The sequence below is a fragment of the Motacilla alba genome, chromosome 2, assembly GCF_015832195.1.
Source record: "Motacilla alba alba isolate MOTALB_02 chromosome 2, Motacilla_alba_V1.0_pri, whole genome shotgun sequence".
In the NCBI taxonomy this organism is placed as follows: Eukaryota; Metazoa; Chordata; class Aves; order Passeriformes; family Motacillidae; genus Motacilla; species Motacilla alba.
Genome location: NC_052017.1, coordinates 115,474,341 through 115,493,015, shown reverse-complemented (window position 1 = coordinate 115,493,015; position 18,675 = coordinate 115,474,341). Strand labels below are relative to the sequence as shown.

The following is an 18,675-nucleotide window of genomic DNA, read 5'->3' as shown; positions in this document are numbered from 1 at the left end:
AGACTTGGCCACAGCTGAAAGGGAGGTGATATTCTTCCCCGTGCTCCAAATTTTTGCACCATTTACATTGCTCTGAAATCCCAAAACTCTTAAATGACAGGAGTCCTGGATGGATGAGGACCTTTCAGAAGAGATGGCCCAAGACAGGAGAAGGGCCTGTTGCCATTGCTGCTCCCAGGGCTGCCTAATGGAGGCAGTCAGGCTCTCAGATTAAACTAAGTTTGCTCTATTAATGCTGGTTTGCATGTTTACTACCTTGCACATTTCAGACTTCACTGAGCTGAATCTTAATAAACATACATTCTGAATGGATTTTTATTATTGTTTCTCCCCCTCCCCCCAGTAATTAAGACTCATTATGTGGAATCATCAGCTGTTTTGCTTTGTTTCCCATCTGTTCATACAGTACTTGGGATCCCAGATAATACTGCAGATGGGAGTGCCATTTCCACTAGTTTGGTTTTGCTCCAGTGGGGCTTCATGTGGCCACCAGTGGAAAAAATGCAATGGTTTTGATTAAAGATTTTCCATACTGTAGACACTCATCAAATCTCAAAATTTTCTAGATTATGTCACTGACTAGAGTCAGTGGCAGCCTTTCTCTAAGAGGATTTTCAATCCTATCCCCATATACAACACCTCCATTCGCTGAAGTCAAGAAGGACGCTTTCTTGAGAGCAAATCCTGTGCAAGTCACAAGGAAAACAAGCCCTGTCTGTGACTGGGAAGAAGATAATGTTCTGGTTGCATTGCTGTTAAATGGAGCAGAAGTTGGAATCTAATGAGACTTTGCTATGCAAGTTTAATCTCCTGTAGCCCCTTCACATTAGTCTTTCACTCCTGTACCAGTCAGATTGTCATACACTGTTTCTGGCCTCTGATGGCTATCAAAATAACTCTGACTTGCAGCCAAGGTATACTTTGATCAACTTATATCCATTTGATCTCATGCCTAATGCCTAAATTGTCCTTTTTCTCAAATAGTTGTTCTCTCTCTCCAGATTTTATTCCCTTTAAATCCATTTCAACCTTTGCTCTGAAGCTAAACAAACCACTGTCTTCTATAGCTTCTCTGCTTTCCTCATCCTCTTCAGAGATCTCAGGTGAACTTGTTTCAACTTATGTGCCCCTGCCGTGGTGACAGGAGCCAAAGCTCTGCTGTCAGTCCTAAAGCTGACCTACAGGCCGGTAGCTGCTCCGGCTTCAGCCCCTCTCACTGCTGCTTGGTGCCTCATTTTTTCCTGGCCTGCATTTGGAGATTTATTTTAGTTCTCAGTTTGGTCACAGGCACATCTTGAAAATGGCCTCCTTCCCTCCCTCTGCATTCATTTGCTAATATAGGTTACATGGCTACAACAGTATTTTGGTCAGTCATTGTCTGATTCCATTTCCTGGTACTTTTCTTCCAGATCTACAATTCGTACCTTGATTTCTCAGCCTCTCAGCTTCTAAAATTACAAGACACTATTTTTGGAGTAGGTGTCAAGGGTGAGCTTCTATCCAGGTGTAGAGAATGGTGGCATTTCATTTTACAGGGACACTTCTCTGTGGTCACAGTGCAAGGCTCTCAGCTTTATAGCAGCACTGAGCTCAAAGATTCCAGGTGCTTTAACAGTCCTCTGGTCCAGCGGCAGCTTTAGCAAGGATGGACTTGGGTGGCTTTACAGCAAGTGGCCACAGAGCCAGGAGGGGCTGCAGCTCTGCACCTTGTCACGCAGCAGGACAGTGCCACAGCTGGGAACAACCACTGTAATTTCAGCCTCCCAGGTAAAACCAAGTCTCGTGAGCACTGCCCTCCCCTGCAGCTGGTTACTGGGCAGGTAAATCTGCAGTGATGTGTGGGGAGTCAGAGAGGAAAGGTCCCGTAATTGTTCAGGCTTTTCAGCCTTAAACTGAAGAAACCTAAGAAGGCTCAGTCTTTGCATATTTGCCCCTTTCAGTGGAATGTGGTTGCTAAAGAAAAAGTCGGTGACCTTTACCTTTATTTTTTGTTAAACCAGTCATTCCATCAGAAAAAAACACAAAATTATCATGTTATCTAAGAGTGTATGTCAGGACAGGAGGAGATATTTTCAATAAAACTAGAAATTGTCTTAATAAGGGAAAGAAATGATAGAACAATTGTGAGGGAGTTATATTTAAGATGAAGAATAGTGTTAGAAGATCACCTATGCCTAGTGCAAATCTCTCTAAAATATCCAGAAATTTCTGTCATAGCCTGAGTTTCACACACACACACACACACACACACATATATATATATATATATAAAGAGATATATAAAGACAGGTAATGCTGGTAGAAGTTAGGAGACCTTTTAAGATGCCCTAGATATAAATCTGTTAAAAAAAAAAAAAATCTAACAAAGCACGCAATCATGCTTTCTAAACATAGGCTTTTACCTGTGATTGGGCCAAACCATAATTTTAGGAGAAGAAAAATCAAAGCAAATACTCATAGGAGAAAATCTGTTGAAGCTGTGAACTTTTCACCTTTAACAGCAAGTAGTGACCACGGGGGTGCAAGATCAGATGGTTGACTTAACCGCGAGTAACGAAATTAGGCTAAAAGTTAGATCTAGTCTGCCCAGAGGCAACATGACAAATTAGATTCATCTCCTCCCCGTATTTGTATTAGTGCACTTTTTTATTAGTGAACAGATTATAAAAGAAGGTTTTGCCTCAAGGCAGGGTTTTCTGGCACTGAACTAATTTTCAAGCTGAGGTTCCCCCCTGAGGGCACAATAAGACCCTCCCTTCTTTGCAGCCAAGGATCAGATCCTCAGCAAAGATTTACCTGTGAACAGCTCTCAACATATTTGGAGCATTAAAAAACTGCAGATTTCTTTCTATAAAGCTATGTAAATGGTGATACAGTTTATTAATAAAGAACTATTTAGTATTTTTCTAAAATAATTCAGCATGTTTCACTGACAATATTTATTAAAAATAAATTGGTTTAAACTCAACTCTCTGGGGCAGGCTTTGTAAACTCATGCTGGCTCCCAGCCTCGATTGGTGGTCAGGACCAAGAAATGCTGACAATGCAGGTGGCCACCCCTCTTCACGACCAGGCTGCAGGCTCATAGTCTGAAAGTCTTGTGGCCCTGTGAGCTCTGGCAGTCAGTCATAAGTGTTAGTGTTTCCAGCACGAGGCCTCACTTTGCAGACACAGCTGCATGGCATCCCTCTGACCTGGAAGGGAGCTGTGAATCAAGAATGCATTTCTTTTTTCTCTGAAGATGAAAGACTTTCAAAATTAATTGCATGACATTATGGCCTGTCTGTGTTGTCAGCTTTGATTTTTCTGTGACAAAATGATGGCCGCTCCCTGTCACGGAGAGTGACGCTGTGCCTGTGAGCACGGCACTCATCAAGTGGCAGCAGCGAGGAAAGCATCACTGCGATCTGCATGGAAAGCAGTTCCGTGGAGCGGGTGCCAAGGGTGAGGCAAGTGCAGATGTTACACTCACACAGGGGAGCCTACACGGCCATGGCTCACTGCAGCTGGTGTTGGCTGGCCCATACCACCCACAGCTCTGTGCCAGGTGTCCGACTTCCTGACCCCATCCCCACAGTCAGTCCAAACTACTGAGGGTAAAACGCTCCAGAGGTGTCACTTTGAGCATTCAGAGCTGAATGCACAATCACTAGAACTAAAGTCAGAGCTTTTAAAAGAGCAGGTCTGCAACTGCCTTTGCAGGGCTTTGCAGAGCAAGCGGGAGCAGAAGCAGAGGGAGAAGACCAACTCCTTTTCCCTTTAGAGGGCAGTGGTGTTCATCGTACAAAAGCTGCTTTTTCAAGGAGGTAAATCCCTCATGGATAACAAGCGGGTCAGCAGCAGCAGAGCAGCAGCAAGGAATTGGGACCAGTGCTGAAGCGGTGCCGCTGGGTGCGCTGCACCGTGCAGGACAGCATCTCACCCTGATGTACTTTCTGTAATGCTCTGTGCAGGGGCTCATTAATTTCCCCTCATTTTCATGCAATGTAATCAGACAAGTAATTACGGTTCCACCGAGAGGCTTCCTTTCTCCCACCACACCACGAGCCCAGCCCAGAGTGAAGTGCTCCTCACCATCAACGTTTGCCCAATTACAGCCTCCATTCGAGCCAGATGAGCCCTTCCCGTGAGATTTATGCCGAACCTGTTCAGAGAGCCAAAAAAGAGACGATTTCGAAGGCAGTACCAACCTTTTCATGGGCTTGGGCGAGGCCTCCCGCTCCAGGTTGGAGGAGGCGTGCTTCACGTGCATGGCGTTGTAGGACGTGTGGGTGTACTCGTTCTCATCGCTGTAGTCGGGACCCAGCAGCGTTCGAGCCCACGTCCCCATGTCATAGGGAGGCAGAGTCCCCCCAAATTCAGAGGGCAGGCATTCAGGGTGTATTAGCTGGTGAAGACTGTTCAGGTTGTTACCATGAAGAAAGATCTTTAACAAATAAAAAAGAAAGTTCAAAGTCATCACCGACTCCTTACTTCATTAAGTACAATCATAGCAGCACTAATGAGATGTGGAGCGTCATTAGTTGACACTGCAGTTTCGGGTGGGAATTTCAAAAGCTCTCAGGGCTTACTCAGTCGGCAGAAGAGGGGGGATTAACTTCGGGGTGGGCAGCTGAAGAATTAGGCTGGCACTACTAACACTTCTGTAAACTCTGGTTCGCTTGCTTTTGGCACATGACAATTTCTTAAGTACCAGATCAGGAGAAGCAGAAGTCAGGAATTATAACTGATTATTGCAACTGTAAGAGGATAGAGGCTTACATGAAGAGCAGTGAAAAGAAAAGGGTGACAGTGGAGCTTACTGAAAGCAGGCGTAAAGAGTAGGACTTCAGCATCTGAGACGGCCACTAGCCCTGCACCCCAGGACAGATATTTCCAGGCATGTATCAGGCTGTGTCACCACTCGGTGCTGCTTTAGCAACACTTGTTTCTCTAATCCCTCTTTGCTTTCAGGTGGGTCCTACCCTTTTCCTGCCTAGTCAGACCCAGCTCAGGGTGGGCTCTGGGGTCTCCTGAGGGATTGTTCAGCTGTTGTTTGACAGAATGCAGAGAACAAACTGCTAGGATGACTGCAGAATCACCAATTCACTTGGATTTCAGTGGAGAAGATCTGCCTCTTCTGCAGTGTGAGTGAACAGCCTTTGGGCATGGGTACTTTTGGTGGAAGCAAGTGAGTTACCATCATGTGAAAACAGTCACCCTGCTGAAGGAATGTAATATGAATTTTTACTCCTACAAAAAGAGTTGAACTGAATTTTCCCTCACTTGCAAGTAACTTTTGCCAGGCCTGATAGTCCCTCCACATTGCAAATTCTCTCTATCCCTAAGCATGTCCCAGTAAAATGTATCCATGCTTTATTAGTGATAACAAATTTCTGGTCCCTGGCTGAGTAATTGATTCAATCCAGACCATTCCAAACTCTAATTTTTAATATTCTCTTAGACCATATGGAAAATGGAGGGGAAAAAAAAAAAACAACCTAGAAAAGAAAACAGGCAGCTACTTGGAAAATCCAGGTCTGCAGGTTCGTCCCCATCCCCACCCCCACTCCCATCTAGTTACCCTTTTCCTTGTCTTGTCTTTGAGGAATGGTTTGATTAGCGTGTACAGGGCATGGATGTACCAGGGCTGATTGACAAAATGGACGCCTCCAAAACGAGCAGGAAAGCTGTCCTATAGAGAGAAAGAAAGGAAGGCAGTTAAGAGATGCAGTGCTTTACTCCGGCAGTCAATAGGATGAAAGTCGGAGGAAAAATCTGTCTCTTTCCATCTGCAAACGAGCACTGGGAGGGGGCAGGAGGAAAATGGAAAAACAAAAAAAGATGCCTGTAAGCATTTGTATCAGTTTCCTCTGCGGACAGAGGCAGTCCCCTCGCCCCTCCACACGCTGGTGGCACATCAATTGCCGAGGAGATGCTGAAGATTTAAAGTCGGGTCTCCAGCCACTTCTCATGAACATTTTTTAACTACGTCAGGGCATCTGACTCGGCCGGCCTGGGAAGTGAGAGGGGGTCGATGAGGGGAAGCTTTCCAATTTCTCATTGTACAGCGCAAGGCAAGCCCCCGGTTCCCACGCACAGCGCTGCTCAGAGCTCACCTTTTCACCCTTCGGCCTCCCTGCCTCCCCCTGCTAAAATCATCATTACAATGGCTGACCTTTCGGGGTGAGCAAGCAGCATACTACAGGGAGGAGGATGGGTGGGAAATGCTGATAAGTGAAGGTGTGGGGAGAGCGCACCATGGCAGCACCATGGAAACTGCGGGAGCCGCGCTCGCCGCCGCTGCCGGGCTCCGCACGGGCGCCCCGGGCATTAACATGCAGGGAGCGTCCCGCCGGCCAGGGGCTCGCCGCAGCATCCTCCGCCAGCCCGGCTCGCCCCAGAGGAGAGGAGGTGGCGGCCGGCCTGTCTTTAAAGGTTATTGTACGTTGTGAAGGGTGTTTTGTACCTACGACATTATCTAACAAGCGTCAGTCAAGGAAGAGCCTAGGATTTTTTTTTTTTTTTTCGCCTGGCGTAAATAATAGGACGACCCCTGCTGCTGTGTGCAAACACGCTTCCAAGGGGAGGAGAGGAGCCTGTCTCTCCGCTGCGAAGGGAGATTCTGATGAAGCCGTCCTCATCCTGTGTGAGCTCCTAACCCCTACAGCTCAGCACGAAAAGCAGAGCATAATCAGGTCTCTTCCTTCAGGGCTTTGGCTCTGGCACCAGGCAGGTTCCTTCCCCCCACAATTAGCACAGGGTGTCCTGGGGCTTTCTCTCGCCTTCCTCCCGAGCATCAGAGATTGAGCGCAGCTGGTGAGAATACGGGGTGGATTTGTGAGATGATATGAAAAAATCCCCTTATACACCTGCTCTGCAGAGCTTCTGTGTTGCTTCAAGGTCAATTTTTCCCCCAGATTTAGCAATATGTATGCATACAGCACCTTCTGCAAGCCAGGGCACATCATCAGGACTCTCCATACTCTTTAGCTGTGGTTTGCCCTGGCTGTCATCTAAAACCATACCAGGGTAAATGTTTGTGAGCAGCCTCAGGAGGCATTGAGTGATATCTTTTTCTTTTGCCACCCAGTGAAATAAGCCACTTCTACCTCAGACAGGTCAGTAGATCTGAAGTCATTACAAATCTGCATATTGGATATACTGTGAAGGACTATTGGGTAATCAGGCCAGCAGGCAGGAGGACAACAATGTAACATCACAGGTGATCCCATTTTAAATTCCAGTAAATGATGAATTGAGCTTTTGAGACCCCACCTGGTCTGGTGTCCTTCGGACATAAAAGATGTCAACCTGTTAGAGTGAGTCCAGAGAAGGGCCAAAAAGATGATCAGAGGAACAGAGCACCTTTCCTACATAAACAGGCTGAGAGAGCTGGGGTTGTTCAGCCTCAGGAACGGAAGGCTCTGGGGAGATTCATTGCAGCCTTCCAGTATCTTAGGGAGGCTTATAAAAAGAAGGGAGAGGGCTTATTATCTGGGCAGAAAGTAACAGGACAAGGTTTTAAACGAAAAGAACACTGGTTTAGATTAGATGTTAGGAAGCAATTCTTTTCTTAGAGGGTGCTGAGGAACTGGAGCAGAGAAATTGTGGATATCCCATCCCTGAAAGTGGTCAAGGCCAGGTTTAATGGGGTCCTGAGCAACATGATTTAATGAGTGGTATCCCTGCCATGGCAGAGGGATTGGAACTAGATGACTTTCAAGATCCTTTCCAATCCTGTGATTCTGTTCAGTGATTCTATAATTCTCTTTAAGGATGACATATGTCCTGTTTGGATGTTCATTTTCAATAAAGAAGAGTGTTTTTCCACTGCTTTTCATGGGAGTTTAGGATGCAGATCTGACTGAGATAAAGTGCTGCAGGGCTGCATGTTGCAGTGACTTCAACTGACTGCTGAGAAATTGCTGCAGAGAGTCTGAGCCCACCTAGCAAAACACATGGACTGACAGAAGTGCGAAGCCTACAGTGATCATGTGATAACCTAAAATTGTGTTTTATAGCAGACCAGAGCCATAAAGTGCCCATCTCATGCAAAATTCACAAATTTGGTTGCCTTCCTCACACATGGGAATGAAGCTTTTAAGATTTGGAGCTTTTCACAGATTATTCTTAAAAAAAAACCAAAAAAACAACCAAATGTAAGACAAATTGGAAAGTTCCATATTTGCCTTTCTTTCTTTCTGTCTTTATTATTAATTCTATATTTGTCAAGCTGTCTGCCATCCCACAAGCTGTATCTATAAGTAAGAAGTTTCTGACACCTTTGCTCTTTGGAAGTAAATTGCCACAGTTGTTCCCAGGCTGTACTGTAGCAGCTAATGTCAGTGTGGAAAATCCAATCTGAGTCTGAAGCACAGGAAAGTAAAGAAATGAAATTTATACTTGAGATTTATACTGACCTGAAAAAGAAAAATTTTTTACCTTTCTGCTGGGATGCACAAATTTTATTAATCATTTTTAGTGAGAAACATCAGTCAGTCTTCATTTTCAAGGGGGAACATATATCTTTTAGAACATGTTGACCAGCTTTAACAACACCCAGAAAGGCCCAAATGCTGAGAATTATAGGAACCAGCCAGAGGTTTAAGCTGGCAGTCTGCTTCTAGAAAAAGTGGAGCAGGATGCATTTTCCCATATAGAAAAATAATTTTATGTCCGCCCAACATGGATTGTTAAGTCTATAAACTAGCTTCTGTCTCACACATCTGTGTTATAGGAAAGCCCTTAATATAACAATTTTATTTAAAGGCAATTGCTTTCTTTTAATTTTGAAAGTACGCCCTTCAAAAAGTCCACAAAGACCCTTGAAAAGGAAGCATGACAGTCAGAAAATAAACCAACCAAAGAACATTTTTTTTGTGTGTGTAACTGTCTTCTAAACTTTGTTCCTTGCCCTTTTAAGCACATTAGGTTTGATTTGACCTTCATCCCTCAGTCCACCTGCTTTTGTAAGGCTGTCAATTAGAACAAGGACAAAGACCTTTTTTTTAAAAAAAAAAAAAACAAACCAAAAAATCAAAAAACCAAACCCAAAGAAATTTGATATGGGAATAATCCAGAACTGTTTAGAACTGCAACATACTAATTTTGTAGAAGTCCCTAATTAGAGCAGAGCTGTCTTGGAAAGAAAAGCTCCTGTCTGGAGGTCTGCCTTGTGCAGTTCCAGGAAGATGTATGTGACATTTCCCACACCCCACTTAGTGTCTCTGCTGCTTTCCCTGGGGCAAGGTGAAAGTAGCTGAAATTGATTTTCTGCTGGAGAGCTTTTGCTTTTAGGAATTCTCTTTTGATTTCTCATGTCTTGTGATTCCTTGGGAAGGTGTATTTTATAATGAGGTACATTTTTTGGAGTCTACTGTGAAATGGACTCTGGGATCATGGAGCCTTTTCGTAATCTGATTCCTTGTCAAAAATACCCAAACCTGAGGATATACCTGGGTTTTATTCCAATGTTATAAATGAAACATAGTACACATGAATTGTTCTAATTATTTTTGGACACTACTGTCTTCTCCTCTGAAAACAAAGCTGGACACATGAACACGTTGCTCAGCAGTGAAATTACAGAGTAAAAAAATACATCCAATCCAGTCCTAATCAAACTAACCTGCTCCTAAGCAATTGCAGAGAATCACAGAATCACAGAATGGATGGGGCTGGAAGGGATCACAGCCATCAGGTCCAAATTCCCTGCTCAAGCAGGGTCATCCCAGAGTACATGGCACAGGACTGTGTCCAGATGATTCTTGAGTATCTCTGGTGAGGGAGACTCCACAACCCCTCTGGGCAATCTGTTCCAGTTCTCACCCTGGAGCACAGTAAAGAAGTTCTTCCTCGTGTTTTGGTGGAACTTCCCGTGCGTCGGTTTTTACCCATTCCCTCTTGCCCTATTGCACTTGCTAAGGAGGCATCTGCCCCTTCATTGAAGTCATAAGTTAAACTTAACCTTGTGGGACACCACTAGTGACGGGACCCCAACTTGACCTTGTGATACTAATTATGGCCCTCTGGGAACTGCCTTTGAGCCAGTTCTCAATCCACCTCACTGTACACTCATCCAATCCACACTTCAGTGAAAGAACTTCAGATATCTTCTTGGACAGCTGGCTCACTCCACAGTCAGACCAGACCTTCTTCACTGGGACTTAAATTGATCTAAAATAAGAAATGTATCAAACAATGATGTAGTGGCATCTTTCCAGAGCAGTATAGGCAAACTGAGAGAGAGAAAATAGTCCAAACATAGAGTTTGAGTTGATTTAATGAAACTGGGGCCACTGAGGGGCCTATTCTTTTGCCCGATTTTTCTTTGTTTTGCTTTATATATTTGTTTCTTTGCTGTTTTCAGTTATTCTCCTCTTTATCATGCCTAAAGAGAAAATAATGAACACAGTGGAGCTGCAACAGACCCCCCAAATCCATGCAGGCTTCAATACATCTTTTGTTTCAGATAGAAGTGTCTCCAAGCTTGCAGGTCAGAGCAAAATGTTATGGGGATCATTGTTTCCCAACTCTGCTCAGACCTCCTGTGCAGAAAAATTTTTGAACTGAGCCTGGAACTGAAAACTGTTGGTACATAATATTCCATTTAATAGCTTAGGAGGGGTGCTTGGAAGCTATGGGGTTGATTAGAGGCAATTGTTTCTTTCTGCCTGTTCTTGCCATGACAACACCTATTGATTTTGGCACAAGTATGCATCAGAAACCTTTTTCTATGGTGCTGTTTGGAACTGCCTGGAAGCTAAAGCTCAACATGGTTTTCCAGCATCTCCTCACACTAAAGTGTGTCGGGAACGCAAAACCATCTTTGGAGTATGAAAAATAGGAATGAATCCAGCCTGATGCTCATGGTCATTCCTTTCAAACTACATTAATTGACATCATAGACCAAAAGCCTGAGCTCAAAATCCATTTTACAGCACATTTCTAGAATATAGAACATCTGAATTTTTAGAAATAAGAATTTTTAAAGTGCTTTCATAACCTTTACTCTTTCTAATCAGAAAACCAAGCACATATCCCAGTGAACTTCTATCTCAACCATATTTGACAGTTTACTACAAATCCAAATACAATTGCCCTGGAAAGAAAATAATTGCCCCCAGATTTAGGAAGATATCAGTCATAAACAAAACAGTTTAAAGTGAAATGTCATGTAAACTGAGGATAAAAACAGCATCTTCAGGCCTGTGTACTTACGTAATCAGTTCCCAAGGTAGATTAAAGCTCCCAGAGATCACATTAATAGTTCAGGAAGATTTTATTAATAGTTCAGTGATAGTTTCTCTATGGAGAATTTCCATGAGTGTGTGATTTTAATGAATTGGCACAATAAGGGAAGGAGGATTTCTACTCTTCAGCTCCAGTTCCAAATTCAGCCTTTGAAAGAGTGACAGTGCTTGAAAGTTGCTATTCCCTGATTTTACATCTTTGTCAGCTATTGGATAGGCTGTGTCCATCAACAACCTGCTCCTTAACATGTTTGAATGAATTCCATGTGATGTGCCAGGTATGGACAGAGTGGGCTGTTGAATAGGGCATGCTAGGCAAGAAGGCAAAGTGTCCTTCCATCGCCACAACTTCTGCTTCTAATTTGAATGCAGCTCCAAAGAGATGGATGTTTAGTTTGGCAGGAGGCAGTGGGAGGCAGGACCAGGGCCATGAGGACACTGGGACTGGGCTGCTCCTGCACCTCTGCAAGTGTTCCCTGGGGCTGCAGGAGCTGGACTGCTCTCTCCCCACTTCTGCAGGGCCTCCACTGATCCCAGGCACGTTTCCAATCTCCATCCTGAAAAGCTGCTTGGCTTTCTGTTATCTCTTTTTTGCTCCCCTGTGTTTTTGAAGAGATGGGAATGCAAAATTAATGTTGCCGGTGGCAATAATTGCAAATTGTTTGCTTCTACCTTGGCATGCCCTCAGAGTACAGGGGGCTTGAAAATAGCCGCAGAGCAGGGGAAACGAGTAAAAAGAAAGACATTAGTGCTAGCAGTATGGCAATTCTGACCTTCTTGAATACGACCATAAAAAGAACTCTTGCAATCATGAAGAATTCATTGATTTTGGGTAAGCTGTGTTTTAACTGCTTACACCAAAATGCTCTCTTTTCTTTGAAGCACATAATAGCAAAGGACTGGAGCAAAATCATGGGAAATTGTGAGTTCTTGGTTTATTTTTATATCTCATACCCACATATGTAGATGAAGATGCTCTGAAGTACTTCCGTCAGAGAACCAGAACTGCAAAATGAACACTGGGATATATTCTCCTAGACATTTTTCATTATGTTTGTTATCTCTCCTGCTACACTTAGAAACTTCAAAAATTCAGTCATTTGCAGTGGGTTTCTCCCAGTCATTATTGCACACTAGTGAGGTCCTACAGAGCATCTGTTCATGGGTATTGGCAGATGGCACCAATAAATCAGGTTATAGAACACAGATTTGCTCAGTAAACTTTGATTTGTCCTGATAGAATCATGCTGTCATATCATCTGGTCTAACAAAATAAGTCATAACCTTGGGGCAAAAGGGGGGTTTCTTCACTACCTTTTTTGCAAGAAACCCTTTTCTGAACCAGCTCAGATTAATTTAGGAACAGAAAATTTCCCAGAAGCAGTAACTCTGTTGGATTGACACCATGTCCTGGTGCTTCTTTTTTGCTTGGCATGTACCCCTCTTTTACACACTAAAGGTAGAGAGTAAGGCTCCCTCCAGAAGCAACAACAACAACAAAAAATAGGTGAATAAATTCTATTAATACAGAAACAGCAGGTTCATTCAGGGGCTTGGTCAAGGAGGTGTACAGGAAAGAGAGGAATTCAAAATGTGATTAAAATAAAGTAAAACCCAGAGCTCTGAGACACTAAATTGCAAATAGCTCATGCACATGTGCAATTGGGGTGCTGCAGTTTGCTCTAGATTAGGTCATATTAGGTAAGGCCAGATCAGGATTCTTCTGGTGGAACAAGAAGAGTGACAGTCACCCACTAAGCTAAGGAGGGGTAGTTTGGGTCACAGGCAGCTTAGGAAGGGACATGAATTAGCTGGAGGCTATTTTTCAGAGTTAGTTTAGGAAGCTGGTACGATCTTTGCAGCCAGCTCCAGCAAACCAGGCTACATTGTCTCTAGTGTTCTGATTTTTGGTGTAAACTATAGCTCAGAAACCTGTTTATATTCAGCTTTCCTAACGCAGGGCGACTGCAAGCCGAGTTGCTTCTATTCCTGTATCTCACTGAATGTGAGCGTCTGAAATTAGTTGTGGGGGAAGGAAAAAGCAGCAGGAAGATCATCAAAGCTGAAAGCAGTTTTGGGCTTAATTAGAAATGGCAAAACGTGCTGGGCACAGAGCAAGCCTGGCCTGGAGACCTGCTGGGTGAGCACAGTTCAGCAGGGATGTGTCACACACCAAGCCCTGGGCCGAGTGTGACCCGTGAGCTTTGGTTGCTCATTCAAAATCATCATGGCAATAAAGCCCCCGTGCAAGCTTTGGCTTACTGAGAGAAGCGACCTCCCTCCAGTCCTTTCTCCCTGACACCAGGAGATAAAGTGGTGTGTTTTATCTCCACTTGAGCTGTTGGTGGGTGTTTGTGGATGTGAGCTGCTCTCAGTTTTGGGGGTGTGATAAATAAGTAGGTTTCTTTTGTAGGTAGATTTTTATGCAGGACATTCTGAAGTAAAATGCCCACCAGCAGAATGAGCACCTTCAGCAAAGAAAATAACAGTCAGCATTAAGACAGCTTTAACCAAGGAGCATCCTAATTTCCTAGCACCTGGAAAAGAAATTACTCAGGAGCACGGGGGTTGAAAGTCTGGCATTGAAAACTCGACCCAAAAAATGTTTTATTTTTAATATATACTTTTTGGAAAAGAATAGAGAGAATAGGGATATTTTTTGAAAGCGTTTTTTTCAGAGTTAAGCTTCAAAAAAAATTAATTAGTACTGTAGTAAAGAATACCACTGTTTTCTTTAGCTGATCTTATTTGAAGCTCTCTCCTAGCTATTTCTGTTTCCACACACAGGCCTTGCACTGATCCTGAAGGGCAGTAGATCTGTAGGACACTGTGATTGAAAGCACAAGGGGTGAAGGAGTTAGGGCAAAGAAGATGGCACTGAGGCAAATTTAGCAGCGTTTAAAAGGCTCTTGAAAATAATGAGTTGAGTGCATGCAAAGTCAGTCATGAAAAGCATAATATACAGCATTTATGCCTTATTTCTTGTCCAGTACTGAGATTTTAAACAAAAAACCCTGTACAGAGACTGTCTCTTTAGATATGCATTGTTATGCTGAGATTCTCTACACTATCTATGTAAAACATTTATTCTATATTTTTTTCACATTGTCACTTGCATGTGTGTGTGTATATATATGCATATATATGTGTATACACGCACACACATGTGCACATATATACGTATATCCACTTGCTCTCTATTGAAATAGCTGTGTCTGAGCAGAGGGCAATGAAGGCCAAACTGCCGTGGTGAGGACAAATGCCCACAGCATTAGTTAAAGTCAGCCAAAGAAAAGCAATTAAAAAGGTCTTGTGGCACTTGCATTGCTTCTCAGGAGACCTATTGACTTTGCAGAGCTTTTCATCTTTGCCCATGGAAGCACCAAGGTATTAAACAGAATTCCTAAAGTCGCATTACACTTGTGTTGTGATTGAAAGCTGATGATGGAGAAAAGGAGATTTTGTTATTTATAGTGCTAGGCAACCTATTTGCTTCTGAACAGAAGTCTGATCTAGCCTGGCTTGAACAATGCATGGAATCATTTTAAAAGCAGCATGGAAAGGAGATTATAAACCATCATTGTGATGAGATTATAACCTAGCATGGTCAGAAGAAAATGATCAAACAATTTTTTTTATTGGCAATTGTTGACGGCCTGAAACAAAGTATTTGATGGAAATCTTTCCTTGTCCAGTAAATATCTTTGCATCTAGCAGTAAGTTAAAATAATCCTTTGTGTTGACTCCTCCGTACAAGTCCTTGTAGGTATCACAGGCTCTTAGCACTCATTTTCTCAGAGCTATGTGTTAAAGAAGAGCTGGATTCCTGTTTACAGGAATTCTTAGTGATTACACTAAGAATTTTGTATTTTACTCTAATTTGTTTGAGACGGAAACCTCATTTTAAATTTCAAGGTTTCCCTTCACCTAGCTCTTGCACAACCCTATTTTAAAAGAATTTTTTTGGTTCCTGTCAGCTTTGATAAATGTCCCATAGTGATAAGTGTCTTATGGTGAAGATATATTTTCAATTTTTTATTCTCTTTTAACGGGAGTGTGTGAATGTGTGTGCATGTGTGTGAGAGCAAACCCCATGAGCTACTCTGTTTTAAAGGGAGTCAAAATGCCAAATGCCTGCACAGTGGGGGAGACCCAGCTCTTGGTGGGTGCAATATGAGGCAGCTCACACTGCATCAGATTAACACCTGACAGCAGCATCACCTTTGCCTCATATACAGCCTCTTATTCTTCAGACCAATAGAACCTCAAAGGAAAAAAAACCTCTTATTTTTTGTGTGATTCAGTTTCTGTCCTTGTCTCAGTCTCTGAGTGAGATTGCTTTGCTGTCTTATCTTTTCATGCTGAAGGGAAAATTGTTTTGTGTATTTGTATTTCACAAAGTCCCACATAGTCACCAGACTGATTTAACAGAAGCAGACCAATGTGACAGGTCTGCAATAAAATATGATCTCTTTGTGTCTGCCCTTTTGTGATCTCTTTCTCTCTATATTTTTTTTAATAACAGAGCAGTGCCTTGGTAATGAGAAACCTTACTATAATTTAATGTTCTTGAAATAAGTTTTGATAATAAAAATACAAGTAATGTTAAAAATACATGTGGAAAGATTTAAAGATACAGTGTGGAAAATATATTTTTAGGAAAGCTATTTTTACAATATCAGACTGCAATTCAAGTTTCATGACTATTTCAACAACACACATTTCAGAAACAAGTCATGAAGACCATTTTCTTAGTGAAGAGCCTTGTACTATGCAGTACAAAAACTGATGTTTTTCCCCTGTGGTTATAAAAGCAGGCATTGCTAATAGCACCACCAGTAGCTAAGATTGTCTGATTGTCTGACCTGTTGCAACTTTGCTGTATTTACACATTTTGGGCCCGAAAATTTCAACAGAGAGCCAGACATATTTTTATGAGAACAGTGTTGGAGGCCGGGGGAGAGATGACAGTTTCTCCATGGGCTTAGAGAAAAAAATATTGTTTTCTGCATTTCAAAGTCTTTCTGTGATTATTAAAGGGTGAAGATTTAAATCTCAGAGCTTCTGGAGCATGGGCTCAACCTTTCAGAATAGGGTTTTCCTGGCACACATGTCTTTAATGACACACCGAGAATTTGCAACTCTGTGTATGTGTGTGTCCAAACTCACACTCAAGGAAGGGTGGAGGCTGTTTCATAGGCCGACTAGTCACAGTGATACCCTCTTGCCTTAAAAGCTATGATCAGTCAAAATTCTTGGCGTTCATTAGTTATGTTCTCCCAACAGAGAGAGAGAGGCTGCAGCCCCAACCCACAGGTGGGAGATAGAAGTCTCTCTGCTGTGGTTTCTCCCAGAGGTGTCATAAGCACTGGTGTAGTCAGGGCCCCCTGAAGCTGTACTTTGATACTCAGATTCTTCCTTTCTTAAGTGCGTGACTTTGCCATTTCGATGTTCTTTTTGTGCTGTGTTCACCACCTAAAGCAATGCTAGGCAGCAGTCAGTGCTGCTCGTTGCATAATCACTCAGAATCAGGGCTTTTGTCAGTTTGGCAGCATTAAATGTCACCTAAACTTTGTACTCTTTGCTACACGAAATACATGCTTATACTCTCTGCAACAGCTCTTTCATTTCCACAACACATCCTCCCTTCAGTTCACACTTTTTATTCCTCACTACCTGGCTTTACTGCCACCTTAACTCTGACTACAAAACAGCTTTAAAAGAGAGCAGTAGAAAAATGGTTTCTGATGTCTGAGTAGGTGCAAGAAAAGCAGAGCATTAATGAGTTTCTCAGTCTTTCCAGATCATTAGCTAAGCATGGATATCAAACTGTGGACATAGTACCAGGTCACTATTCAGCCCTTTGGCATCCTGTATATTATTTGCTCCCACTACAGATTCTAACAAGAGCAGTCTGAGACTTACCAGTGAAGATTACTACCTGAGTAGTGCTTGCCCTGCCTTCTCCAAAAAGTTATTCTAAATTGTGTTTTCAGGGACCACAGCATCAGTCTGCAAACTCATGATTCCTTCACTCTCTGGTTCTACTCCTTAAAAATTTGCTCTGATTATTTTTTTCAGGGCCAAGAGCAGGGAAAAAGTTTCTCTGAATTTGCTAAAACTGCAGTTCACAGGAAGGTGTGACCCCATTTCTCAGCCACCTCAGATTAAAAAGCCATACAAATTTTCATTCTTTTCTTTCTTTTCGTATTGGGTTGAAGTCACACATTAAGTCCTGCTACATGAAGTCTTAAAATGAATTCGGTTTTTTCCATGCACAGACTGGAGTATCCTCTGTCATATCTCTGGATGTCATTAAATTTGCTAGGTAGCTACTGGACAGTCTGTCTGTACCTTCTTTTTTGAAGTCTTCCCATCAAGAACTATTCCCACCTAATTGTAGGCAGCAGCATATCCTCCTTATTAAACTCCAAGCACTGGGTGCCAGTGCAAATTTGCAAATTACTTGGTGTCATTAACCTTGACTTTTGCAAGACTTTTGGCACAGTAGCATGTATTGTCCCCCTAGCAAATAGCAGAGATTTTGTTTGGAGTGGTAGTGCTTAGTTCTAATTTCAAAGTTGGCCCTGCTTGAAGCTGTGAATGGGGTCTGATCTTCCAAACTTACTTACCCCATGATTCTGTGGTATCTCATATGTTAAGGTACATGTGCATCTCAAGTTGTCAGACTGTTCCTGCCTTGTCATGTTCCACACTTACTGTTGAGCCATCACTAGTTACTCAGGGCTTCGGGTTACAGCTTCCATTTAAAGCTGAAGCTTTTATCATCTTTATAATATGCCACAGAATTTATTATATAAATGGGCAGGAAGGTAAGCCTTATTTATTGTCTGCTTTGCTGCAAAACCCATATTAGGAGCATAAATGACAGCAATAAACAAAAGAAAATAACCTGTTCAGACCAGAAGAAAATCTATGTCACTAACTCCCTGCATTGAACGGTTGCTCCAGGAATGAAGGATTTCCTTGTTATTAGGAATGTGCCAGGTGAAGAGAAGTTATCAGAAAAGCTGCATTCCCTATTACCTGCTACAGAGTGCTGCACATGTGCAATGCATATTAATCCCACTTATATCCATCAACTCAATTAAAACCTCCCCATTACTGAAATCTATAACTGGCACAGCAAGGTACCTGAGCTTAGTAAAGAGTGTTCATTATGCTGTTCCCTGGACAGTTCTCCACTAGTGCTAGGCTATTTCTGGAAGGAAGTAAAATATTTTGGCTGAATATCCAGAAATTTGAAAAATATTTGGAGATTACAACCAAGGCAAATGTTTGTCTGCAAGGGCTAGTGAGAAGCTAATAGTATTACTGGATGCTTTGCAGATGCTTCCTCTGGGTGTTTTGTTTTTGTTTTTGCTTTTTTTTACTTTTGGCAATGACACACTTTTATCATATACATACTGTGATGTACACG

At 42.7% G+C, this 18,675-nt stretch overlaps 1 protein-coding gene across 1 annotated transcript in view; it reads right to left on the bottom strand.

The window, feature by feature from the left end:
* CLVS1 (clavesin 1) overlaps positions 1-18,675 on the bottom strand; it is a 99,398-nt gene that overhangs the window by 14,076 nt on the left and 66,647 nt on the right. Inside the window, exons 4-5 of the mRNA XM_038128868.1 lie at positions 5,564-5,674; positions 4,191-4,426 (exon numbers count right to left, since the gene is read on the bottom strand). Coding sequence (XP_037984796.1) covers positions 4,191-4,426; positions 5,564-5,674 — 347 coding nt within the window. The remainder of the gene's footprint in view (positions 1-4,190; positions 4,427-5,563; positions 5,675-18,675) is intronic.